Below are 25662 nucleotides of genomic sequence, written 5' to 3'. Positions count from 1 at the left end.
TGCTAATTTCCCTGAGGGATTTCTTCAGGAAGCACAAGCAGCAGGTTGAGAACACTTTAAAGCCAGTTGCACAGGAGAGGACCAAACAGGCCAAATAATTAGCACATTGCTGGACTTGCATTACCTTTAACCCAGGTTTAATATCTCAGGTTCCCCTGTCAGCGTTTGTCAGTAAGGGTCAGTTTAAGGGAAAAACCAGGAATCTGTACTCTTTTGCTTGAATAGGATGGCAAAGAGCTTTAGAAAACAATCTCTGTTGTACTAAGGAACAGTAATTGCTGTCTGTAGATCAGCGACTCTCCCATGCTCTCCACTGACAGTTCCATTAAATTTTCCAGTAGAGGGATAGATCTTTTTGTACACTTGTTGCTGTCAATGGAAATAGGAATTTGCATTTTTAGCTGTCTTTCCCCTCAAAGGCTAAGGAAAAGCTTTTGTCTGAGACCATCCAGGTTGAAAAAGCAGCATTCCAGACAAAGGGGAGGAGGACAGCATCTGTTCCTTGAGAACAGAAGGGATTTGAGGAGGGTCTATCCATTTGCATAACCTTTGCAACATGGCAGCATATGCACATTTTCTCACAGAGATACTTTAGTGGACTGTAGAATATAAAACTGAATTTAAAAGGAGGAGAGGCAGTTCCAAGGCTATAAATCAACTAACCAAAGAAGCATCTCTAGCACAGAGCATTGGGAGGTAGGGCATAGTGTGCTTTGAGTTTGCCCTGAAAGCAATCTGCAGGAGTCTAACCTTCCAACATTCCCCCTCTCTTTCCTGACCTGTTTTTACTGACTGGTAGACAGTGGAATTTTTTAGTTGTATATTTAGGAGGCTAAACTATACTGAGCAGAATTTTATTTAAATATTTATGATAGCTGGGTATTTATTTGCAATAACTTGAATTTACAGCATTGTTTTTGTTTGGTTTTCTTTTTTCCTTCAGACTTGCATCATTGGAGTACAACTATTTATTGCATCAATAAGTTGGGTACTTGGTAGTTTTATCTGAGGATCTCTGGGATACAGAATAAATGGTCAGAAAAGCAAAAGAAACCATCAGTTCAGTGGTGAAAAATCTTGACCGTAACGGACTAAGATAAACTTTTCCTTATATGTTGCATTTCTGTGCTATCCACAAGTGCCCAATAATGGTTTTTTGGTTTTGTTTGTGGGGTTTTTTCCCCAAAAGAATTCAGATACATTCATAGCTCTAGTCAAATTGGCTTAGACACTCCCTAAGAAAACTTTTTGTTTGCTTTCATAATGGCTAGGTTCTAGTTTCAGATTCTAGGTTCTAGATTCAGATTCTAGGTTCAGCTTCTACAAGATAACATCTTGGGTTGTTTGTGTTGGTTTTTTTACTGTGACTTTTTAGTAAGTATTGTTTTCTTTAAAAAAAAAAAATCAAACCACCAACTTCTTTTGGTAGCCTCAATTTGTGTCAGTCACTCGTTCAGTCCTTTCATGGATCTCTAGATGTAATTGTTTTGTCTTCCTCACTTAGGTTTATGGCTGCAATTCCCGAGGCTGTAACGAATTCTGTCGAATTGTTTTCACTTTGATACATGAAATGTTGCATTCCTTCTGGGTTTGATTGTTCAGTAGCTTTCATGTTCTCACAGCTCTCCTTGCTGGCCGTGCATGTTCCGTTGTAGCTCAGCAGTCAGCGTTGTTCAGGTTTGAAGCTGTTGCTCCTTTTTTTTTCTCCCGGCGGCAGTGTGTGTTGCTGGCTGTTGTGAATGAGGAATGTGATGGATTGTTTTCTTCTCTCAAAGCCACCCTTTGTACAAATGGGATATTAAAAAGCATTCAGAGTTTTGGCTGTACTGAATGGTAATGTTTATCTACACCATGGTATTATACCCTAAATAGAATCACAGAACTGTCAGGGTTGGAAGGCACCTCAAGGATCATCCAGTTCCAACCCCCCTGCCATGGGCAGGGACACCTCACACTAGATCAGGTTGCTCAGAGCCACATCCAACCTGGCCTTAAAAACCTCCAGGGATGGGTTTATATTTGGTAGCCTATCCATTGCCATTGGTGTTCACTAGTTGCACTTCAGTCCAAGAAGTGTTGCCTTGCCTTTGTTTCTTTTTGGGTTTAATGCTGACTATTTTCCACAGGAAATTACTAAAGAATTCTTCTCTTTCCAGGTAAGCTCATTATATGTGTTTATATATCTAGAAGATATTTTTACTGGGAAAAACAATGCAACAAAATAAGTAGGGTTATTTAGATTTGTATCTTCTGCTCCAGTTGCTGTGAATTCAAATTCCCTCTGAAGTTCAATTTACAGCCTTTTAAAATTGTTTTCCATTTATGTGGAATTTATAACTGAATTGATATAAATTCCATTTACATGGAATTTGTGGCTGAATTTATAACTCCTTCCAGAAGCAAAAAAACATGTGTCCCAAGGTGCCATTCAGTGCTCATTCTGGAATGTCTGCTGTGTCTTTGCATCCAAGAACAGGCCAGGACATTTTTAACTCTTGCTTTCACCCTCCCAGCATCATTCTGACTGTAATTAGCCATATTCCTTAGCAATTTGTAGCTCAGTAAAAACTGCTTATGTGCTGAGCAGATGCTTGCATTTTCTGCCACGAGTAATACTTTTAGCCTTTTCTAAAGGTTTGTCTTTATTGTCAGGTCTGTTTTAAATTATTTTAGATATGAGACCAAATAGAAATAAACAAATGTTGTAGCAGCATTTTAAAGGTAGTCTTAGGATTTGTTTATCTGTTGATGTTGATATTTTTGTGTGTGTGATCACACTGAATACACTTCTAATATACAGTGTTTCCAGACAGGTTGGGAAAAGGTTCCTTTTTTTCTGGTATAACACTGATGAACCATAGACTCATAGAATTGTCAGGGTTGGAAGGGACCTCAAGGATCATCTAGCTCCAACCCCCCTGCCATGGACAGGGACACCTCACACTACATCAGGTTGCTCAAAGCCACATCCAGCCTGGCCTTAAAAACCTCCAGGGATGAGGCTTCTACCACCTCCCTGAGCAACCTGTTGTCACCACCCTCATGGGGAAGAATTTCTTCCTAATGTCTAATCTAAATCTCCCCTCCTCTAGCTTGGATCCATTCCCCCTAAGTCCTGTCACCAGCTCTCTTGTAGCCCCCTTCAGATACTGGAAGGCCACAATAAGGTCTCCTTGGAGCCTTCTCTTCTCCAGAGTGAACAACCCCAACTCTCTCAGACTGTCTCCCTAGCAGAGGAGCTCCAGCCCTCTGCTCATCCTCATGGCCCTTCTCTGGACACGTTCAGCATGTCCAGATCCTCCTTGAAATAGGGGCCTCAAAACTGGATGCAGTAATCCAGTTGGGGTCTCACCAGAGTGCGTCTCCCATGACCTAATATATGATTTCTTTTTAATCCATATTGAGATAAAGTGCTGTGTTTTTTTCTTCTTCTGTATGTGTAGATAATGTCACCATGTTAATAAACTGTTTTAAATTAAGCACTGGCTTTATGAAGAACATGATATAAAACTGAGAGCTCTGTAACTGGAGAGGGCTGCCTTATGCATATTTTAGCAGAAATAAAGCAATGTTTTAATTAATGTTTGTTATTTCAGAATATGATATTTTTGGGTATAAAGAAAAGGCTATTGTGAGATATGTTAATGGTGTCTTACAGCATACAGAACTTTGCCTGAGACACGCTTCTGTGTGACCACTGCATCGTGACTTCATGTGATCTGCATTTGAGCACTGCTCCTGAGGCTTGCTGTCTCCTCACTGTTGTGGTCTGAAAACCCTCTCATCTCCTTGCTCAGAGCTGCAGCTCCTCAGCTGGAGGTGGGAAGGAGCATCTGGGTATCAAGTACCAAGTTAGTGTCGTGTGCCGCTTCAAAACATTACAGTCCTCTGTGGAAGAGTTTATTGCCGCACGTTACCAGGAGGCAGGTGGTGATTCACTTGCTCACCACCACCTGCCCATGTTAAATATTTAATTTTGATAGCAGTGGGCTGTACTCTATACTATACCCTTTAGAATATTGATCCATTGGTTCATGATACAAGTTAGAAGCTGAGCTTTTCTATAGCTGCAATTTACAACCTGCCAAAGCCCTGAGCAGAGGGCACAAAGGCATTGCTGTCACTGGTGGATGACATGTTTCCCTGTCCTCTCCAGAGGTGGAGGTAATAAAGTCAGGTAATTTCACCAGTTATGCACCAGTAACTTTCAGGACACTTCATTCCTGACAGCAACTCTTGTCAGTTCTATTCTGGTTTTGGTGATCACACGCAGCATGCTTTAAACGGAAATGTGTAGGGAGTAGGGGACAGAAATTAATTATTCATGAAGCAGCCAAAGGAGCATAGCTGGAACAGAGGACTGGGCTGCAAGGGACAGTGTTCCTCAGATTTGGCCTAAAAGTGGTCCTAACTGAGACCACTGAAACCATCACAGAATCACAGAATTAACCAGGTTGGAAAAGACCTGAGAGACCATCAAGTCCAACCTATCACCCAGCTCTATCTAATAATCAACAAAACCATGGCACTAAGTGCCTCATCCAGTCTCTTTTAAACACTTCCAGGGATGGTGACTCTACTACCTCCCTGGGCAGCCCATTCCAATGGCCAATCTCTCTTTCTGTGAAGAATTTCTTCCTAGCACCCAGCCTAAACCCCTGGCACAGCTTGAGACTGGATCCTTCTGTCACTGTTGCCTGGGAGAAGAGACCAAACCCCACCTGGCTACAACCTCCCTTCAGGTAGTTCTAGAGAGCCATACGGTCTCCCCTGAGCCTCTCCAGGCTAACCACCCCCAGCTCCCTCAGCCTCTCCTCACAGGGCTGTGCTCCAGACGAGGCCCAGCCTTCTTGCCCTTCTCTGGACACGTTCCAGCATCTCTGTGCTTTAGAATGAAGGGCTTCCCTTGGGGAGATGAAAAGTACACTGTCCATCTTCAATCTGCTTCCACAAAGATGGCAATAATCTTCTGCAACTAGTGGCTAGTGTTATGTGTTTACTTTGTGTACAAGTTCGAACACTATGGGTGTTTAGATGTGGCAGACAATTGTTGTTTCTCTTCCAGGATTAAATGTTTGTCTCTCAGTCAAATAATGGCAGCTAGAACTTGAGCAGGTAAGTGGAGCTTGGCATTTGAAAAGGTATGGCTTGCTGAAATCAATGACAGCTACAGCAAGTCATATTTATCCAGCATTTATTCCACATTCAAGAGTTTCTACTTGAACTGTCTGCTCAGCCTACATGAGCAAACTTGGTGTTTAAGATGCACTTAATTTGAGACACTAACAGGGATTAATCTAACATGAAGATGTAGGTAGAAACCCCACTGTGTAATCAGCCTAGTTAGTGAAATGGCTCTGCTGAGATGTAGTTAACTTTTTAATGCGAGTTCCTGCCGTGTCTGTATGTGTTCCCACCAAAATGTAACAGCACTGTCTCCACCAGTAGACTTGAAACCCTGCCAGATTTTTAGGATCCCTTTCCTTTTCAAGTGAAAGCACTGAGAAACCCTGAAACAGATCTGTCACATGCTTGGCGTAACTTAGTAAAACTTGTAACAAATGACTGATGATAGCAATGGCTGCAAACATCCTTGTTCCCCTATGGATAACCCAGCAGAGCCATCCTTCCTGTCATGCGCTAGAGTCCATTTGCCTTTGTCTCACTGTAAGACCAGATTAGATTCATTAGTCTGAGCAGGGCTACACTTCACTGAAGTCTGAATGCCTTGAAAGCTGCATCATTATGATGAGATAAGAGGGTGCTTGGTGTTAAGGCTATTAAGCCCACATGATCTTAGGTAGTGAGTGAGTGCCGTAAGGGAGCAAGAGAGCAGGTCTGTAGGGTAGGGTTGAGCTTTGGCAGAGCAGCCACTGTTGATGTGGTCAGGGAAGATGTCAATACATGACCAAGGTTTTAAGGGAAACAGGGATGTCACAGAGGCCTGGGAGATGATAGGCATAGGCAGTAACAGGGTCAGAAGGTGGGAGGATGGTGTGAAAAAGTGTAAGGACTGGTATGTGGCCACAGAGAGGCATCTGAGTTTGTGAATTTAGTAGTCCTGGATGTGGACAGATGTTGCTCCACTGCAACAGCAGTAAGGGAATTACATTTAAAAAATAATAATAGTACACGTTTCTAAAAGATTTCCTCTGCTAAGATGTGTGATGCTTTGGGAATGCTGGTATGTTACCATGTGCAGGCAGTGTGGTAAACCAGAACCCGAAATGGCCCTGCCCCTTTCAAGTTGTGAAAGCTTTCATAAACCACCCTTACAATGTAAAGAAAGCAGAGAGTCCCCACGTTGCATTCTTAGGATGGATTAGATCTGTGGTTATGTACTTTGAAAAAATCTTCTGATTCCTAACAGGCATGTCCAGCGAGAAACACTTCCCACCCCCTTTTTCAGGCTGAGGGAGCGAGGGAAAAGCTGTAAACAAGCCTTTAGGTTCTGTTGAGAAGGGGCAGGCACAAGCTCTGAGGATTGAGGGGTACGAGCCGAGGCTCCTAAAGGTAACAAAAGGTCTATTTTGAAATGCCATGGGTGGCGGTACGGGGGGGGTGAAAGGTGTCTCCAGCAACGGAGGCGGGGGTCAGTGTGCCTAAAGATGGGAGTTTGGTTCAGGGAGAGGTGGCACAGAATGCCGGGGGGGTCTGTCATTTCCTGGGGCGCTCCGGCCGGGCCGGCTGGCCGGGCCGGGGCAGGCACCGCCGCTGCCAGCCCGCTGCCAGGGCCCGGGGCGAAGCGCAGGCCGCCGGCAGCACAGGGCCCCATTTCCCGTACATGTGCGGCGCTTCCCCGGCTGCGGCCAGCGAGCAGGCGGAGGGGCGGCCGCGGCCTTCGCGTGCGGCACGTCCTGCGCACGTGAGCGGCGCCGGCCAATGGGGCGATCGCGTGATGCGCGGCGGCGGCTGCGCCCGGGGCTGGCCGGGCAAGATGGCGGCGGGAGCCTGAGCGCTGCCGGCGGCCGCGCGGGGAGGGCAGGCGAAGGCCCGGCTGCTGGGGAGGGTCCGCTGCTGCCCCCGCTCCCCCCCGGGGCTGTAGGATGGTAAAATGACCCAGGGGGGGAAGAAGAAGAAACGCGCCGTGAACCGCAGTATCATGTTGGCCAAGAAGATCATCATTAAGGACGGCGGGACGGTGAGGCCGGGCGGGGCCGGGGAGCGGCGGGTCGGCTTCAGGGCATGGGGGGCGGGCTGGCTGTGGGGCTAGCTGGTGGCTGTGGGTCCCAAGGAGTCGCGGCCGTGCGGAGGGCTGGCAACGATCGGGCAGGGTGCCGAAGCAGGTGCGGCTGGGCCCGGTGCGGGGATGGGCGGGCGGTGGGCCCGAGGGCCTGTGGCAGTCGCGGCTGGCGGCCTGCGAGCGGGCCGAGCTCCCGCCGCGGCTCCGGGCGGAGTCGTGTGGCGAGCTTGCGGTTTCCTCTGTGCGGAGAGTTGCCGCAGCGCCGATAGCTTGCTTCCGGCGTTTCGGGCTGGCTGCCTTGAGGCAGGAGCCCGAGAAACACCTGTGAGGGTGTCATGCCCGTTCCGATCGTTCTCGGAAATGCTCCTTCTCAGGGCAGGCCGAGTTGTAGGGCTCGGGAGCAAGCGTCGTCTTCAGGAGTTTGTCATCGCTAAGAGCAGATCGCCTGCGTTTGTCCGCGATCACGGACAAACTGCCGTGCGGCTGCGTGTCCAAAGCCAGCTGTACGTTGGAAGTTATTTAAATGAATCTTTGCGTGAGGAATCGCTGCTGGAAAGCCAGCTGCATGCTTGGGAGCAGCAGTTGGCCGCACAATAGCCTGGGACGGTGCGAGCTGGCGGTTGGCCATTGTAAAGGGAGGCAGGAAGCGCCGAGTATTGTTGTTAGGACGCAGTTTTGGTGGTGCGAGGGCCAGCTGGGATGGGCCTTGACCGCAGGCTGAATGAATCGCCATCGAAGCAGCCTTCTGTCCTCATAGTCAGAGAAGGAGCAGGGCAGTGAGTGGTGGGACTATTTCTTGAATTGGAGAAGTCCACAGAGGGTGCTGGGCAGGAAGTGCTGTTCAGTTGCCTCCCGGTATCTCGGCTTCCTCTTAAATGTATGAATTTTTAAAAGAAAGGAGGCTCTTAAGTGTTTTAACTGCTGGAATTTGTTTGGGGTTTTTAATTGTTGAGTAGCAGTACTTCCAGCGTATCACTGGGGTTGGATTTCTTTTTTTCCCTTCTGTGTAGCATTGTGTCGCTTTGATACACACTTTTCTAACTGCAGTGTCAGTGTTTCAAATAAAGAGCCATCCTGACAGGCTGGATCACAGCTGGCCCTTCAGTTTGTCTTTGGGGAACAATAGCAGACAAGAGGGAGATGTCTGAGGGGGTTGTTCCCTGAACTGGTGACCGGCAGTCTGGACTGCTTAGTGGTAAGAAGCAAAACTAATGCCAGTGATGGATGTTGATGTTTTCAAGACACATGTCCCTGCTGTTTGTGAAGATAGAAATGTGTGGGATTGTCCTGTACCAGTGTTAAATGCAAATAATTGAGAATGAGTGACAGAAGCAGAGTAAATGTTGTTACTGGTGGGACATGGCGCTTCAGAGATTTCCTCTGGAGTAATCTTTGATTGAAATACTTACAAGCATCCTTTATCTCTTAACTTTGTTAACTTTCTTTTGCCAAGAGAGGAGAAAGGAGGTTACAGTAGCTGCACTCAGTGATACCTAGGGTACTGCATTCATTGCCTCCCACCAGTTTCAAAAGCAGAGTGCAAACTCATCTGAGTCCTGTACAGTTTTCAGCTGTTTTTAAAACGGGGGGGGGGGGGGGATATGCATTGCATAACAAAAATACCTGTTTGATATTTTTCTGCCTTCAAATAAATTTTTCAGAATTTATTTTTAATGTGTTTTGAAGTCAGGTATCACAGTAATTTTTTTATAATGACAGCCAAACTGTAAGCTCTGGCAGGGGGGGGTTGGAGTGGATGATCTTTCGAGGTCCCTTCCAGCCCCTGACATTCTGTGATATTTTGTTTGGTCCCTTTGCAGAAACGTTTAAGTAGCCTTCTGCACTCGGTTTCTTTCTTAGTTTGCTTACCCAACGTGCTCTGTGACATTATGGGAAACAGGTAAATGAAAATGGCCCGTGTGGTGAATGTCTCTGTCAAAGCAGTCATTAATCAAGCCTCTGTGTGTACAGTTTCCAGCCTGATCGGTTTAATTTGAAACTGTTTGGCACCAAAGAAGGTTGTGTGAGTCTTGCTGGCAAGAATGCACAGCTGTTTTAACAAGGCAGTGTCACAAGCAAGAAGAGTTTACTGATGGGCAACTTCAATCAATTTCATTTGCACTTCTGACTGCCGATGCTGTTAGCAAAGGCCTGCAGTGACAGGATGAGGGGCAATGGCTTTAAGCTGGAAAAGAGCAGATTTATATAGGATGTAAGGAACAAGTTCTTTACTATGAAGGTGGTGGAACACTGCAACAGGTTTCCCAGGGAGGTGGTTGAGCCCCTTCTCTGGACATATTCAGGGTGAGGCTGGACAGGGCTCTGGGCAGCCTGATCTAGTTGAGGATGTCCCTGCTGACTGCAGGGAGGTCGGACTGGATGACCTTTGGAGGTCCCTTCTGGCCTGGCCCATTCTATGATTCTGCTGTGGAAGCTCAAAAACAAGCAAAAGAGGAAAAACTCTGCCTGCCTCTGCAAAGCCTTTCCTCACGCTGCAGGTTATGCTGGATCCCCTTGGCGAAGTGGTGGGCATGCAGGGGGTTGGGTGCATGGTGGCATTTTTGTGTGAGTCATCTCTGAAGGCTTTGCAGCTGCATCACAAACCCCCCATGTAATGGTGTGTGTTCTCAGCTCTGTGTGGTCAGCTTCACCGGAGGAGAAGCACTAACCACCAGTGAAGCGGTTTCAGCAGTCCCAAGATTTTGCTTTCCTTTATGACCAGTTGGAATTAACCTTATGTAAGATTGTGCTTTTTTGAAGTGGTCATGAAACGTACAGGGGGTACAGGCCTGGGCAGTGCTGCAGCACATTAGAGCTTAGTGCTTTATTTTGATGTCTCCTCCTTTGCAGCAGAGGAGCAGCAGCTGTGCTCTTGTATCTGGCACGCCGTCGCTTTGATGGTTACTCTGCTGTTGTCAGTTGTGTGTTCTTAGGGTTGCCTGGCATATATACTTTTTATCGCTGGTGTGACTGACATTAAAGACATTTCCTCTCTACCTAGAGAAAGGGGCATTCTTGGAGCATTATTTTATGCCCCCAACTCTGTACAACATAAATCTGCTCAGCTCTGGCTCCGCAGTTGCAGGGCAGGGTTGCTATTACTCTGATGGGAACATCTCATTTCCAGGTTGTTCACAGAAAGCCTCCTTATCTTTTATCTCCAGGTGCAAGGCCTTTTGATTCGGTTGCACTTAGGTTGTTACATTACACTCCATTAGCCAGCTTGTAAAGCACAGCAGGGCAGGTTTACAGAGTAAGACAGGGCTGAAAACCCAACACCTGTGCTGGGCAGGTTGCGGGAGGAGGACCAGCACTTAAGTCTTGTGGACTGAATGCATATAATGTACATTAATGCCCAGTAATGTAACCACCTACTAATCTCCTTCCCTCTTTCTTCCACCTCAGGAACACTTTTGCTACTTTCCAGTTGCAGTCATCTTTAAAAATGGCTGGAGGTGATGATGTGAATGTGACTACATCTTTACTGGTTTTTTTCATCTAGACAAGACCAGTGTGTGTGATAAGCAAGCTGCACAGGACAGGCACAGCTTTCAGTCTGTGAAACTGATTTGTGCACATGGTCTCCAAGTAGCTGCCCTGAACTGGACAAGGGCAGCACCGAGACAAGTGGCTTCTGAGCTTGCATTTGCTCTGTATAAACAGAAAGGAATACTTTTGACCCCTAGTGCTTGGAAGGGCAGGGACAGTTCATGATTTCTGCTTCACCATCTGCAATACCTGGGGAAGGGGAGTGGTGTTTTCAGTCTGTAACTTCACAGGAATCTGGGAACTGTGAGAATGAACCTGATTTGCTGTAGCTGACTGAGCCAAGCAGCCAAGATTGTTACTCACAGTTTGTGCAGAGCTGGATAAATTTTTAACCCAAAACTAGAGTAATGGTTGTGAGTGGAAAGGGAAAAGAGTTGGGGGAAATGAAGGTAATTACAGCCACTTTCTGTACCTATAAAGACTGTCAATTGAAATAGGCTAAAAACCCAGCAGAAATACCTGTGTGGTGTTACTGAAGAGAGCTTAGGAAAGAAAAACATCACATTGTTGAGGCACTTTTGTGCCTCATCTTTTACATATGGCTATGGTTACTTTTGCAACTTATGATCATTCCTAGCAAAAGGGGGGAATGGTTTCTGTAGCTGTTTCCTAAACTGCTCAAAAGGCTTCTCCCCTCCTCTGCCCCCCCAGCTTCTCTGTTGGAAATACTGGAATCTGGAGGTGTGACTTGCATAAAGAAAGAATCTGTTACCCAACTGAAACTTAAAGTTGTGTAGTATTTGAGGTTGGGAGGCACCTCTGAACATCTCAAATCCAGCTATCCACTCTTCCTCAGAACAGGGTCATCCAGAGCAGTTTGATCAGGGCCAGACCCAGTCAGGTCAGTGATGGAGACTATACAACCTCACAGAGGTCTGTTTTGTTCGAGATTTAAGTAGAATTTTCTGGTTTTCAGTGTGTGCCTCCAGTTCTGTCACTGATGCTTCTGAGAAGAGTCTTTACTTCATCCCATCAGATACTTGCACATGTTGATAAGATCCCCCTGAGCCTTCTTGATAAGTAGCTGAGGGCCTTAACCTGCATGTGTTTGCTCAGTAGAAGTGCTGGGTCTAATCACTGATTGTAGCTCACCTTCACACAAAGCTGGGAAAGTAGATGTTAAGGCAGCACTTGTAAGCTTGAAGCAAGTGTGTGATGTTTCTGATGAGTTATTTATGAAAATAGGAATGTGAAAATTATTAGTGCAGTTTGCCCAGCTTGCAAACGATGAGCTGTGGCATGTTGTTTAACAGGGTGGCATTTACAGTGTATGAGAGGAGCAGGTTGTCCCACTTAGCCTCTTTTTGTTCTCTTCAGAAGTTCCTTCTGAATATGCTAAACCACTGAAGAATTTCAGGTTCCTTGTTTCAGATCTGTTATGCAGACCTCTACCTACATCTGAAGCAAGCTGTAGCTAATGGGACTGCTCTCAGTGTTCGGGAAGCTATCAGTGCTGTTCCCAGAACTCACCTCTGGGATTCACTGGTTCAGGTTTTTCTTTCCTATCAGTGTTTTGTATGTAGCCATGGTGCCATTTACTATCAGAAGGGCTATAGAGCAGGTGCTTAGACTTTGGGATAGCTGAGTGTGACCACTGCCATGTTTGAAAGGCACGAAAACTTGATTTGCATGCAGCATTGTGTTGGCTTAGGCATTCTTCTTAAGCAACTAATGCTCAGGAAGAGTCTGCTTCCGCTTGCAGTCGCACCCTCGTTTCCCACACTGGCAGTGTAAGTGGTTTGTTTTGTCATTGCAGGTGGGAGTGTGCTTTGTAGTCTGTAGAGGACTAAGACACTTGAGAATGTTAGCAGCAAAGGGTTAAAAAAGGAATTCCACTCAGTACCTGATAGCTTGAGTAACAGTTTTCTGGAGTTTTGAGACCTGTTTAATTTCTTACTTCTGTTTGTAATGTTCAGATGCATTCTTATGATTGTGATAGGTGGTTACCTGTTTTCATCCCCTGTTGTTCCTCTTGTTTCAGCCTCAAGGAATAGGTTCACCTAGCGTCTACCACGCTGTTATCGTGATCTTCTTGGAGTTCTTTGCTTGGGGACTTTTGACAGCACCCACTCTGGTGGTAAGTGATAGGCCTGAGCGTTTGCCTGCTGTGTTTGGGAGACAGGGCAGTTACTGGGGAGGCACTGAACACCTGAATTCAGTCACCATTGTGCAAGTGAAAAGTTCTGCGTTTTCCCGTGGAGCTGGGAGTTTAAAATGACTTCCTTGAAGCAGTGCAATGATCCAGCAGAGCTGTTTGTCTGCTGCTGTGCTGAGACTCAAGCTTACATGTAAATATTTTCTGACTTTGAAACAAGTAAGACAGTAATTAAATCTTTCCTTTCAAGATGCTAGCAGAAGTTGGCACACTGCAAAAGTAAGGACAAAAACAACACTTTGGTAACATTATGCATGCGTTGTCTGTGTGTAGGTAGGACATGGCTGTGCTCTAAACAGAGGCTTCCAAGTGCAGACCCTGTTATACCAGTCAAAGCTGCCCTCTGATGAGTGAGACACACCAACATGCTTGTACCAAATCATTTTCTGATGTGGCTGGCTGCTTTCCATTTGGATTTAATCTTGTGAGAGTGATACATGCTTACAAATTAAAAGGAGGAGAAGCCTGAAAGATTGCTAAGTGGGCTCCACCTAAAACGCAGTCTCGGTGAGCTCTGTAAGCTGATGTTTGTGGCAATGCCAGTGATGAGCAGTGTGAGCAATCTGGCAGTGCAGGCCTAGAGCCTGACATGGTGGTAGGCCATGCTCAGCATAAGTGCAGAGCCAGCTAGCAGTGTACCAAACAGTGCTGTACCTGCAGCATGTAACTAAAGCAGGATGCTGGTAGCTATAAACACAGCAAGTTATCTTGGGACAACAGGACATGCACCCGCAACAACAAACCTCGTGTGTCATCAGTAGTTGGACCAATAATCTATAACAGTGTGATGTGTGGTCACTCATAGGCAACCAGTGAGTCCATGCCAACAAGGCACTCTGAGTTTGTGTAAGTTGTAGCAGTTTCCTTGCTACGCACTTCTGCCTTTCCTATCCCCTCTTCTTCCATGCTTTACTGTGCTATACTCACAAGTTAGGCCTGTGCCATAGGCCTGCAATACTGGAACAATAAAGGATCGATACTTGATCACATTGGTCAGCTGTATTGATTCCAATCATCTCCGCCGCCGATAGAGGTTCATAAAGAGTCTCTTGCATACAAAAGATGGAAGCCATCTCATGTAACACAAATCAGACTGAAGGAGGTGCATACATCAACCCCTGTATCTAGGCTCTGGTCACCAAATTGAGAGGCACTACAGTGTGACAGTGTCTCTTCCCTGCAGATGTCAGAGTGGTGTGTAGAGTCTGTTCTGAGATAATTTTCTAGGATCTCTAAAGTATGTTCAGATTTCAGACACTGAAGTTGTGAATCCTTCCCAAAGTTGAGAGAACTGAAGCTTCTACCAAGTAAATCTGAAATCTCCAAGTAACCTCCATGTGATTTAAGGATTATTTGTGGTGTGCCACCGTAGAAGTTGGATGCATTTTGAACCAATACTTCCAGTTAATATTGTGTAAATGACACTGCTTGCATTTCTCCTCCAGGTTCTGCATGAAACCTTCCCAAAACATACCTTTCTAATGAATGGTCTCATTCAAGGAGTAAAGGTAAGGCAACAGGAGCCACAAATTAAAGTGAATGGTGGGAGGAGTACAGGAATGGTCAGGAGGTTTTTCAGTATGGCATTCATGCTATAAATAAAGTGGGAATCAATTATTGCTAAGAAAGCAAATGTGCATCATCTTACTTCTAGTAAGATACTGCTTGGCCTGTAGCCACTGCTTGGCTTCAGCAAGTAAGAGGTGGTTGACTAATCCCAAATGTGAGAACTTGTTACTTGGAGCTTGTTGATCCAGCAGAGTACGTTCAATTGCTTAAGTTTATGTGAATGCTGACTATATTAAGCTATGAAACATGTTTTGTAATGCTGGTAGTGTTGCTGGATAACCTATATTTTGCATTTTGTGTACTTCTGAAGTAATAAATCTCAAATTTGATGTCATGGAACGTGGGACAGCAGATCAGTAATGCCTGACCATGCATTTGCGCTACAGTCACCAACGTTACCAGAGCCCAGGCCGCTGTCGGATGTGGTATGCTCTGCTGTCACCATTCTAACTACTGAATTCCACCTTCAAATGTTTTCTGTCATTTAGGGCTTATTATCGTTCCTCAGTGCCCCACTCATAGGTGCCCTGTCTGACGTGTGGGGTCGGAAGTCCTTCTTGCTGCTAACAGTATTTTTCACCTGTGCACCCATACCACTAATGAAGATCAGCCCATGGTTAGTAAACTCTTTAACGCTAGGTTTGTGGTTCCTTCTCAAGGTTGCCTAATGTTTGTAACAGTGTTGGTAAAACACTGGCTGTGCTCCACGGAAGTTTTAGGCTTTTGTATTCCTTCTGTGCAAAGCTGGAACAGCAGAGTCACTTGGAAGTAGATGCTGTAAGGCCAAGCGCCACGCACAGAACTTGAAGAGCTTCTGGTTTTGAGCTCTGTGCTGTAGGTCTCACTTCCTGCTTCAGCACCCTTGCAAAAGGTACTGGAATGCCATCCAGTAAGCTGGAGGGGGGTGTCTTCATTGTGGCTGTGTTACTCAAACAGTAACCAACTATAAAGAAATGGAAACCTTAGCTAGTGCTAGCTAGTGTGGGAAGTATCCATTTGTAGCCTAGAGCGTGGCTGCAGTTGTATACTCTTCTTTCTCAGGCTTTAAAATCCACCAGCTTTGAGGCTGTGTGCAGGTTAGTCAGCTCTCAGCTGGCACCTACGTGCCCCAGGTGGTGCCCCTGTCAGAACTCCCAGTGGTGCTGGACAGCCCATGTGCTGCACCTGAGGGTGCAGCTGAACTAACACAGACTGCAGCACTCCAGATAGCCCCATCAGCCTTCTCTCTTTGCTCTTCAGTCACACAGAGTGTCCATGGACTCTTTGCCCCTTTTCAGGGAAGCAGCTTGTTTCTAAATGTAGATCAGTTTCACATGGCAAGGGCTGGGGTCTGCAGCATAAAGGCAAGGCTGAAGCTGAGATCCCTCAGTGACCAGAGTCTCACAGAGTGTTAGGGGTTGGAAGGGACCTCAAGAGATCATCCAGTCCAACCCCCTGCCAGAGCCGGAGCACCTAGAGCAGATTACATGGGAAGGCACCCAGGCAGATCCCCAGAGAGGGAGACTCCACAACCCCCCTGGGCAGCCTGTTCCAGTGTTCTGTCACCCTCAAAGTGAACATTTTTTTCCCTCATGTTTCCACAGAACTTCCTATACCTCAACTTCCACCATTGCCCCTTGTGCTGTCATTGGGCATCACCCAGCAGAGCCTGGCTCCAGCCTCTGTGCACTCACCCTGCACACCTTTATAAATGTGAATGAGGTCTGCCCTTGAGTCTTCTCCTCTCCAAGTTAGAGAACCCTCAGCTCCCTCAGGCTCTCCTCATAAGGAAGATGTTCCACTCCCTTAATCATTTATGTAGCTCTGTGCTGGACTCTGAAGCAGTTCCCCAAGGTCCTTCCTGGACTGAGTGGCCCAGAACTGGACACAATATTCCAGATGCAGCCTCACCAGGGCAGAGTGGAGGGGGAGGAGAACCTCTCCTGACCCTTCTAATCCACCCTGGGATGCCAGTGGCCTTCTTGGCCACAAGAGCACCGTGCTGGCTCGTGGTCATCCTCCCATCTGCTAGGACCCCCAGGTCCTTTTCCCCTTCACTGCTCTCCAACAGGTCTCAAAATACTGAAGTTGCTAACTTGCTTTGGACCCCAGGGAGCCAGTTGAAGTTAGTCTAACATCTCACTTCCTTGAAGTACTTTTTATAGTCATTAGAAAATGATGCTGTTTGGTTTTGTACTCTGGGCACTAAGGTGGAGCAGGTTCACCTCTGGCTCTACCCAAATTTATCTTAATCCTTGTCAGGAGAAGTTGGATGAGATGTCTTGCTGTTGAATTGTACTTGGACTGTAAGTACAGGCCTTTTGTTTCTGTGTAGCTGTCTTACTGTTTCTCCTGCTGTTCTCAGGTGGTACTTCGCTGTCATCTCTGTCTCTGGAGTGTTTGCAGTGACGTTTTCTGTAGTCTTTGCCTACGTAGCAGACATAACCCAAGAACATGAGAGGAGCATGGCCTATGGCTTGGTACGTATGGCTTGGCTCTGGCCCTCTGGGGGGTTCAGTAAAGCTGTTCAGAATTCTGGATCTCTTTCTTCTGGGGCGAGTTGATTTTTAGCTTGCAGTAAGGCTTTCCTGTTTAATTGTTCTGGGCATCCAATCCTCTATCTCCTGTACACTCTGCTTCTAACTTAAAATACCACCATATTAAAAGCTGTCTTTCAGATGTCTGCTTTAACAGCTGTTATCAGTGCAAATGACACCACTTGAGGGGCTGTAGTTTTTCTTCCATTGTACTACTCCATCGTCTTTTGAAAGGATCATTTTGGAGCTGCCATTGTATGGTATCTTGACTATTACTGCTCCTGTCTGCAGTCACACTGCCCTTCAGAGCAAACACAGTGCAGTAACTTCTCTGTCTCAAATTCTTGCAACTCAGCTGCATTTCCCCATCACCTCTCGCTAACCCCCAGGTCTCAGGAGCTTTCACAGCCCTGTGAGAGATGGATTAGCAGAATTTTTGTTGCATTCAAGTTACAGAATCCTTTATCTTCAGCAGGAAGAGCCCAGAGGAACAGATACAGAACTACAGTTTCTGTCTGCCTGTACACATCAGGGATTGGGATATGCTGAGACAGTTCCTTCAGTTGTAGAGCTAACATCTTTCACAGCAAGGCCAACTAGTTAACTGGAAACTGCTTTCTGAAGATGCTCTGTGCTGGCTGGGATTAACCAGTACAAGTAATTTAATATGCCCTTGATAGATGTGCTTGTGTCATCTACTGCGCTGGGACTGTTGGGCTTGCTTTCATTCTCTTTTATATGGCCATTCCTATGTGTCAGGATCTGAGCAGAATATGTCCAGTGCCAAGCTACTCCATGGTCTGTTTTTCTGCATTCTCACATTGAGAAATACTAAGTCACAGCAAACTTTAAGCTTGATCTTAGACTTGATCTTAGAAAGAAGTTCTTCATAGAAAGAGAGATTGCCCATTAGAATGGGCTGCCCAGGGGGGTGGTGGGGTCAGCATCCCTGGAGGTGTAAGAAAAGCCTGGCTGAGACACTTAGTGCCATGGTTTAGTTGATTGGTTAGGTTGGGTGATTGGTTGGACTTGGACTTGGTGATCTTGGGGGTCTCTTCCAACCTGGTTGATTCTGTTAATTGGTCTCTTTTTTTAATTGCATATTTCACTAATCCAAAGATTAAATACAGTCCTCACTTCCCAGAGATAGCACCAGGCTGTGTAGTTAATTAGGCTTGTTTGGGGCACTACTTGCAAGAGTGCTGTGAGCCTCCACTGCTGTCCGGTTTTCCTTGTGGAACTGGCTGTCTGAAACACAGAGTTGCTGCCATGTAGTCACAGGGGAAAGGGTGCTGTTAGGCACTGCCTGACTGCAGTGGTTAGGCTTCTGACAACCAGAGCAAGTGAGACTGGTGCTGTTGGTTCTGTGGTTGGACATCTCACCGACCGTTCTGTGTTCCAGGTTTCAGCAACTTTCGCGGCAAGTTTAGTTACCAGCCCTGCAATCGGTGCCTACCTTGGTCGAGTCTATGGAGACAGCGTGGTGGTGGTGCTGGCTACAGCAATAGCCTTGTTGGACATCTGTTTCATCCTTGTTGCCGTGCCAGAATCGCTGCCAGAGAAGATGAGGCCAGCATCCTGGGGAGCACCCATTTCGTGGGAACAGGCTGACCCCTTTGCAGTAAGCTGTTCAACGTGGAGTATTTTGTCATTCCCAGATGCTGAGCTTCTGGAAGTTACTGTGTTTCAAGCTCCAAAAACAAAGCCTGTGACTTTACAGGTGTAACGCTGCATTGCACTAGTACTTTTGCCAGCAGCCTTGCTAAGCATGCAGGGAATGGTTTGGAATGACACTGATGAGGGGATAGGCAGACAGAGTCTGCTCAGCAAGTTTGCTGACAATACCAACTGGAAGGCTTGGCTGAGACACCTGAAGGCTGTGCAGCCATTCAGAGACTTGGTCAGACTGAGAGCTGGGCAGAGGAACCTAATGAGGTTCAACAAGGATAAGTGCAGAGTCCTGCACCTCCTGCACCAGTACAGGTTAGGAGGTGATCTGCTAGAGAGCAGCCCTGTGGAGAAGGACCTGGGAGTCCTGGTGGACAGGTTCTGCCATGGGTCAGCAGTGTGCCCTTGTGGCCAAGAAGGCCAATGGGATCCTGGGGTGCATTCAGAGGAGTGTGTCCAGCAGATCCAGGGAGGTTCTCCTCCCCACTCTACTCTGTTCTGGTGGGGCCTCACCTGGAATATTGCATCCAGTTCTGGGTTCCCCAGTTCAAGAGGGAAAGGGGTCTGCTTGAGAGGTCTACAAGGATGATGGAGGGACTGGAGCACTGCCTGATGAGGAGAGGCTGAGAGCCCTGGGGCTGTTTAGTCTGGAGAGAAGACTGTGGGGGGATCTGATCACTGTCTACAACTATCTGAGGGCGGGGTGTCAGGAAGGAAGGGGCAGGGACAGCCTCTGTTCACTTGTGCCCTGGGATAGGACAAGGTGCAATGGATACAAACTACACCTCAACATGAGGAAGAACTTCTTTACCGTGAGGGTCACAGAGCACTGGAACAGGCTGCCCAGAGAGCTTGTGGAGTCTCCTTCTCTGGAGCCTTTCCAGCCCTGTCTGGATGTGTTCATGTGTGACCTGAGCTAGATTCTGTGTTCCTTCTCTGGCAGGGGGTGGGTGGAGTGGAAGATCTCCAGAGGTCCCTTCCAACCCCTAACATCCTGGGAGCCTGTGGTGTGCACCTAACAGCTCCATTAGTGGGCCTGCTCTGCAGATTTGTGCTGGGTACACTTCTCTCACTATGAAGATTAAAGGGTTTATAACTTTTCTCTTGCCACAGTCACTGAAGAAAGTCGGCCAGGACTCAGTTGTGCTGCTAATCTGCATAACTGTCTTTCTCTCCTACCTCCCAGAGGCAGGTCAATATTCCAGCTTCTTCCTATACCTCAGACAGGTAACTTGAACATTTTCATAGACTTTAACGAAAGTAAATTTACAGGGAAGTTTGTAATGTTGCTGAATCAACCCAGAAAGTGTAGATAACTAAACCACTGTAATGCCAGCAGCTACTCTCAGTCCTATGGCTGTTCTGTTTGGCTGGGTGGGGTTTTTTTAGAGACAAAAAGATTGATGAATGAGTTATAAGGGTTTGCCTTATTCTTGGCCTGTGGGGTTTGCTGTTAACCGGTTTGGGGTTTGTTTGAGGGAGCCATTTTCTTGTTTTCTATTCATGCCCCTTTATTTATGTATACTTGCTTGATTTAATGGGGGGAAAAGCCACCAAAACACAACTCTCTTTGTGTAAGTTAGGGAGGAGTGGAGTATACCAGAGTTGTGCACTCCTCCCCTGCTGAGCTTTGCGACATCATGGCACAGCCAATAATCACACTGCCTTTTCTTGACACAGATCATGGGGTTTTCCTCTGAAAGTGTTGCAGCATTTATAGCTGTCCTTGGGATTCTCTCCATCATTGCACAGGTGAGTCACTGCTCTCCATTTCCAAAGAGCTGAGCACTGTGGAGTCCCAGCAGAGGGGCTCTCCTTTGCTGTGGCTGCGTGTTGAGTCTCTCGCAGTGCATTAGCAGCCTTACTGTAACTTGGCTGGAACAGCAGCTCAGCTTTGCCAGCCAGGCTCTGCTTCCTTTGGGTCCTTTGTGCAGCAGGGAGGGGGTGGGTGACAGGTTGTTAATATTACTTGCTAAGTGGGTGCTGTTTGCAGGGTAGAGGCTTGGCAAATACTGCTTTGGGAGATGTTTTTGTTACTATTTGCATGCATTTAGCATTTCAAACAAAATGTGTTTGTCTTTGAAAGTTTTTTACTCTCCTCCTTTTTTCCCCCTGTCAGACAATAGTTTTGAGTTTACTTATGCGTTCCATTGGAAACAAAAACACCATCCTGCTGGGGCTGGGCTTTCAGATACTCCAGCTGGCCTGGTATGGCTTTGGATCAGAGCCCTGGTATGTACATTTTCTTTTCAAAGCTGGATGATACAGGAGCTTTCTCTTTAATTGTTCCTGGCATCCAGTCCTTTCTCTCCTCTGCACTCTGCTTGTAACTTAAAATATCACCATGGTAAAGGTTGTCTTTCAGCTGTCTGCTTCAGCAGCTGTCATCAGTGCTAATGACATCATGTGAGGGGCTGTAGTTTTTCTTCTGTTGTTTCTCACACTAGTTCTACCCTGTCCTCTTTTGAATGGATCATTTTGGTGCTGCCTTTCTATGGCATCTTGACTACTACTCCTGTCTGTAGTCACACCGCCCTTCAGAGCAAAGAGTGGAGTAACTTCTCTGTCTCAAATTCTTACAGTTCATCTGTTTCTCCATTACCTCTCAATAACCCCCAGGTCTCAGGAGCTTTCACAGCCCTCTGTGCCCTGACACAACCCATTTACTCTGAGCCTGTCTCTCTTGCAGGATGATGTGGGCAGCTGGTGCTGTTGCAGCCATGTCCAGTATTACTTTCCCAGCTGTCAGCGCACTGGTTTCACGAACTGCTGATGCTGACCAGCAGGGTAGGTTTGCCTCTCATATTTTGAATTCTGGTCAAAGAATACTGTGAAGACAGACATGTCAGGATGATGGCTTAGTGCTAGTCAGCCAGCCTGATTCTTGGCACAGAGTAGCCCATACAGCTGAGCACAGGTCACAAAACATGAGGATCATAGAATGATCACAGGATGTTAGGGGTTGGAAGGGACCTCTGGAGACCTTCCACTCCAACGCCCCCCCACCCCGAGCAGGACCATAGAATCTTGCACAGGTCACACAGGAACACATCCAGACAGGCCTTCAAAGTCTGCAGAGAAGGAGACTCCACAAGCTCTCTGGGGAGCCTGTTCCAGTGCTCTGTGACGCTCACAGTAAAGAGGTTCTTCTTCACATTGAGGTAGAACTTCCTGTACGTAATCCAAGTTACCTGGAAGTTGTAATAGGGATGTGCATACCACCTGCTTCTGGCACAGAGGGCAAACATTCATCAGGTCCCAACAACAGCTAAGTGCCTCTGGTGCTGGTGTTCCTTGCTTTGGACACATTGCTCAGCTGTCCAGGTTGTGCTTTGTCTCCCAGGTGAGGCGCTGAGAGCAGGGCTACCACGTGTGTGCTGCTCTCTGAGCACAGAGCAAGCTGTACCACCCTATGGTGCTGGGGAGACAGAAGCAAGCCTTGACCCGACCTGGGTTTCCAAGCCCCTTGGTGGTTGCTCCCCACAGTGCAATGCCTTCCACCAGCTTGAAGTGGAAGTGACTTGTCTGATCCATTCAAAATAGCTAGTTGTGTGTGTACAGATACAGAGAGGTGACTGTGCTTTCCTTCTCCCAGGTGTTGTTCAGGGGATGATAACAGGAATTCGTGGGCTGTGCAACGGTTTGGGACCAGCACTTTATGGTTTTATATTCTATATATTCCATGTCGAACTGAACGAGCTCCCCATGCCCGAATCGCCAGCAGGAGGGAGCGTGGTCACACAGTACCACCTACAACAGGTATCTGCTTAGTTATGATGGAAAAAAAGAGGAAGGGAGCCTCTGCCCACCAGTTCTTGTCTTAGGTAGATGGTTTAGTTCACCTTCCAAAGAGATGCAGCCCATAGTCCTGCACAGTACAGACAAGCCCTGACCCTTGCAAAGAGACTGGAATGAGGGAAGGATGGGCTGGCAGCAGCAGCCCCCTCTTCTCCTCTCCTTGCTGTTCTATTTACCTTTCATGTGTCTGCTTTTCTTTCATTGCCCTTTCACCAAGTTCATTTTTAAAGTTTTTTAGTAAGCAATAGACAATAATTTGTTGAGGACACTCAGCAGGAACAACCTGCCCTAGCCAAGGAAGCTGGCACACATCAGCAAGAACCAGATGCTCTTTCTCTCCTCTACATCTTACAGGGTAACAGTCTCTACCTTTCCTCTAGAAGACTTTTCCCTAGGGCAAGTCACAGAATCACAGAACGTTGGAGGCTGGAAGGGCCCTCAAAAGCTCATCCAGTCCAACCCCCCTGCCAGAGCAGGTCACACATGAACACATGCAGGCAGGTTTTGAATATCTCCAGAGGAGGAGACTTTACAACCCCCCTGAGCAGCCTGTTCCAGTGTTCCACCACCCTCAGGGAAGAAATGTTTCCTCATGTTTCCACAGAGCTTCCTGTGCCTCAGCTTCCACCCTTGCCCCTTGTACTGTCATTGGGCATCAGCCAGCAGAGCCTGGCTCCATCCTCTTGGCACTCACCCTTCATATCTTTATCAATATGAGTAAGGTCACCTCTCAGGCTCCTCCTCTCCAAGCTACAGAGCCCCAACCCCCTCAGGCTCCCCTCATAAGGAAGATGTTCCCACTCTTCTTGTGTGTAACTAGCACCTCTTACCCTGTGTCTGCAGAGTCATTAATGGTTTGTTCCTGTTCTTTCAGAATTCTATAATCCCTGGGCCCCCCTTCTTATTTGGAGCCTGCTCTGTGCTGCTGGCACTGCTCGTGGCCTTGTTTATCCCTGAACACACAAACCTGAACGTACGCTCCAGCAACTGGAAGAAACACTGCAGCAGCCACGGCCACCCCCACAGCCCGCAAGCTCCTGGGGAAGCTAAGGAACCATTGCTGCAAGACACAAACGTATGACACACATCACAGGGGAGCTTTCAGACTCTTTCATCAACGGTTTGGGATACACATTCCAATGCCATCCAAAATAGAGTTTCTTAAGGTAGTCTTAAGAAGTTTCTTTCTGCATGAAATCCATAGGAATTTATCAAAACAAAGTTTCTCCAAAGATGTTGCCATTGAATTCATCATTTTCTTTCAAAACCGGTTCCATCCTGGTCCCTTGCCATGAAATCCTGTTACTGCTCAACTTTCCATTCTCAGAGACAAGCCTAGAGCCAAGGCATGAGCATGTGTCCTTCTGTTTCCTTAAGGTGGTGAGCTTTAATCCTAGTCATGCTGAGTCTCAATGAGACAGGTGAGCACCCACATGGACCCATTCATTTTAACGTTGTAAAATCTTGGGTCAGATGATTCAAAGCCTTAATGTAAATGTAGTGGAGGAGGGAGGAGGCGAGTTGGTATCCTTTGTTTTCAGAGTCCCAGGGCAGGTTGGGTGGAAGTTTGTCCTGCTAGAAGAATCACACAAGCACGCTGGCTGCAGTTGTTATTCTGTAAGTGCATTTACTCTTTCTCAATGAACGGTAGTAGGGAACACTTAAATTTGAGTACCAAGGAGCAGGTGTTTTGAGCCTGCAGCTTTGAATGCTGGCTCTGCACCTCTGCTTTCCTCAGCACCGTTTGTTGCACCACTCTCTCTCTGCTGTGTCATCCTAAAGGACCTCGAAACTTGAACACAGACTGAAATACAAGCTGATAGCCTTGAACATGTCCATCTGCTATACAGTGGCCTTTGAGGACTGTCACAAGAACCCTTTTGCATTACAGAGATGATGTTTTAGTCCTAACTTTTCAGGACCCTTACTCTAGAGAAGAGAGCTTTATACAATGACTGATGTGAATTTCTCTCAAAGTGTATATTTTTGTGTCCAGTTGTATTATTTAAGTGTTCCTTTGTACAAATTTGTGTATAAAGTACTGTATAGGTTTAAAATGTTTTCATCTTGTGGTTATTGCTTAATGCTTTTTTACCTTTGAACATTCACCGTGGTTGACCAAGAGCAGAAAGGAAAAAAAAAGTATATTCTGTAAATAGAATGTTAATAAAGTTGAATATTTTAATGAATTTTTAAATCAGTGTTAATGGCTCTTTAAAGCTTAACTGAAGCTGCTGTACTGCAGCAGGCAGGGAAAGAAGGCTCAGTGCATGTTGCTATCCTCCCTCCTCTTCAGCAGCACAGGCTGGCTGCAGCTTGCTGCCGTTTTCCTCAGGGATCTGATGAGATGGGAGCGAGATCCAGGCTCCAAGCCTGCCAGTAACAGAGGAGTCACCTTTACTAGCTGCAGTTGCTGCCTCCCCAGCATTATGAGGCTGTTAGTTTTCCCAGGTCATTGTAGGTATGAACAGGACTGGGAGAGCTGGAAGGCTACCTACCACCTTTAATTGCCTGCATCCTGCTTGCCAGCAGCTTCAAGAGAAATTAGACCAAATTCACGTTGCTACACACCTATTAAAACTGACCTAGAAACAGCATGAGCACAGACCTTTGCAGGGGGTGGCTGCTGTCTGGGAATTGTACTGCATCAGTGCTGGTCCAGGAGTGCTGCCTTGTGTGGGGAAATCAATAAGCTGGGAAGAACACTCTAGAAAAAGCTGAGGTGAATAAAAGCAAGTACTGTTCCACACTGCTTCACTTACCTCCTTTGGGTTTACTGAGCAGAGGGGTTGGATAAAAACCATTTAATGTTTCTATTGAAACTTACAGGTGCCAAAACAAGCGAACATACATAAACACTGTGCTCATTTACAAACACACATTTTGCACTGCAAAACCAACCACTTGCACAGCCAAGCCCCTGGATGCACTTAAAACAGCTATGGTAAAAGGTATGAAATATCTTCAACAACAGTAGGTAAAGTATGTTTTGTGTTACAAATACAGGGGTGCCAGCTCTGTATTGGGACAGCAAATGGGAGACGGCACCGAATGAACTCGTTACATGATTCCCTCAGGAAAAGCTGAACAGGCTCAGTTCACCTACACTGGAACACTTAACATTTCTGTATGGTTTTACAAGCTGCAAAGTGGGATTAGGAAACATAAAGCAGCTTATGGAAAACAATACTGAGAATGTTCAGGTAACCGAGAGTGAGAATTGT

General features: G+C 46.6%; 1 protein-coding gene across 1 annotated transcript; it reads left to right on the top strand.

Annotated features, from left to right (window-relative positions):
• Window positions 1-7051: 7051 nt before the first annotated feature.
• Window positions 7052-24599, top strand: MFSD14A (major facilitator superfamily domain containing 14A). Its single transcript, XM_054165122.1, has 12 exons — window positions 7052-7141; window positions 12714-12809; window positions 14333-14395; window positions 14945-15072; window positions 16801-16915; window positions 18375-18593; window positions 19754-19867; window positions 20321-20392; window positions 20760-20872; window positions 21330-21427; window positions 22236-22399; window positions 23313-24599. The coding sequence occupies exons 1-12, from the start codon at window positions 7055-7057 to the stop codon at window positions 23517-23519; spliced, it is 1476 nt and encodes a 491-aa protein (XP_054021097.1). The 5' UTR covers window positions 7052-7054; the 3' UTR covers window positions 23520-24599.
• The last annotated feature ends 1063 nt before the right edge of the window (window positions 24600-25662 follow it).

Source organism: Dryobates pubescens, chromosome 11, assembly GCF_014839835.1.
Source record: "Dryobates pubescens isolate bDryPub1 chromosome 11, bDryPub1.pri, whole genome shotgun sequence".
Lineage (NCBI taxonomy): Eukaryota > Metazoa > Chordata > Aves > Piciformes > Picidae > Dryobates > Dryobates pubescens.
This window is presented reverse-complemented; position numbering and strand designations above follow the sequence as displayed.

Bases quoted from the DNA above. Each gene is read 5' to 3' on its own strand.
- MFSD14A (XM_054165122.1), top strand. From the start codon at position 7,055: ATGACCCAGGGGGGGAAGAAGAAGAAACGCGCCGTGAACCGCAGTATC. The intron at 19,868-20,320 runs GTAACTTGAACA...TTCTTGACACAG, and splicing joins TCTTCCTATACCTCAGACAG to ATCATGGGGTTTTCCTCTGA. The intron at 20,873-21,329 runs GTATGTACATTT...TCTCTCTTGCAG, and splicing joins GGCTTTGGATCAGAGCCCTG to GATGATGTGGGCAGCTGGTG.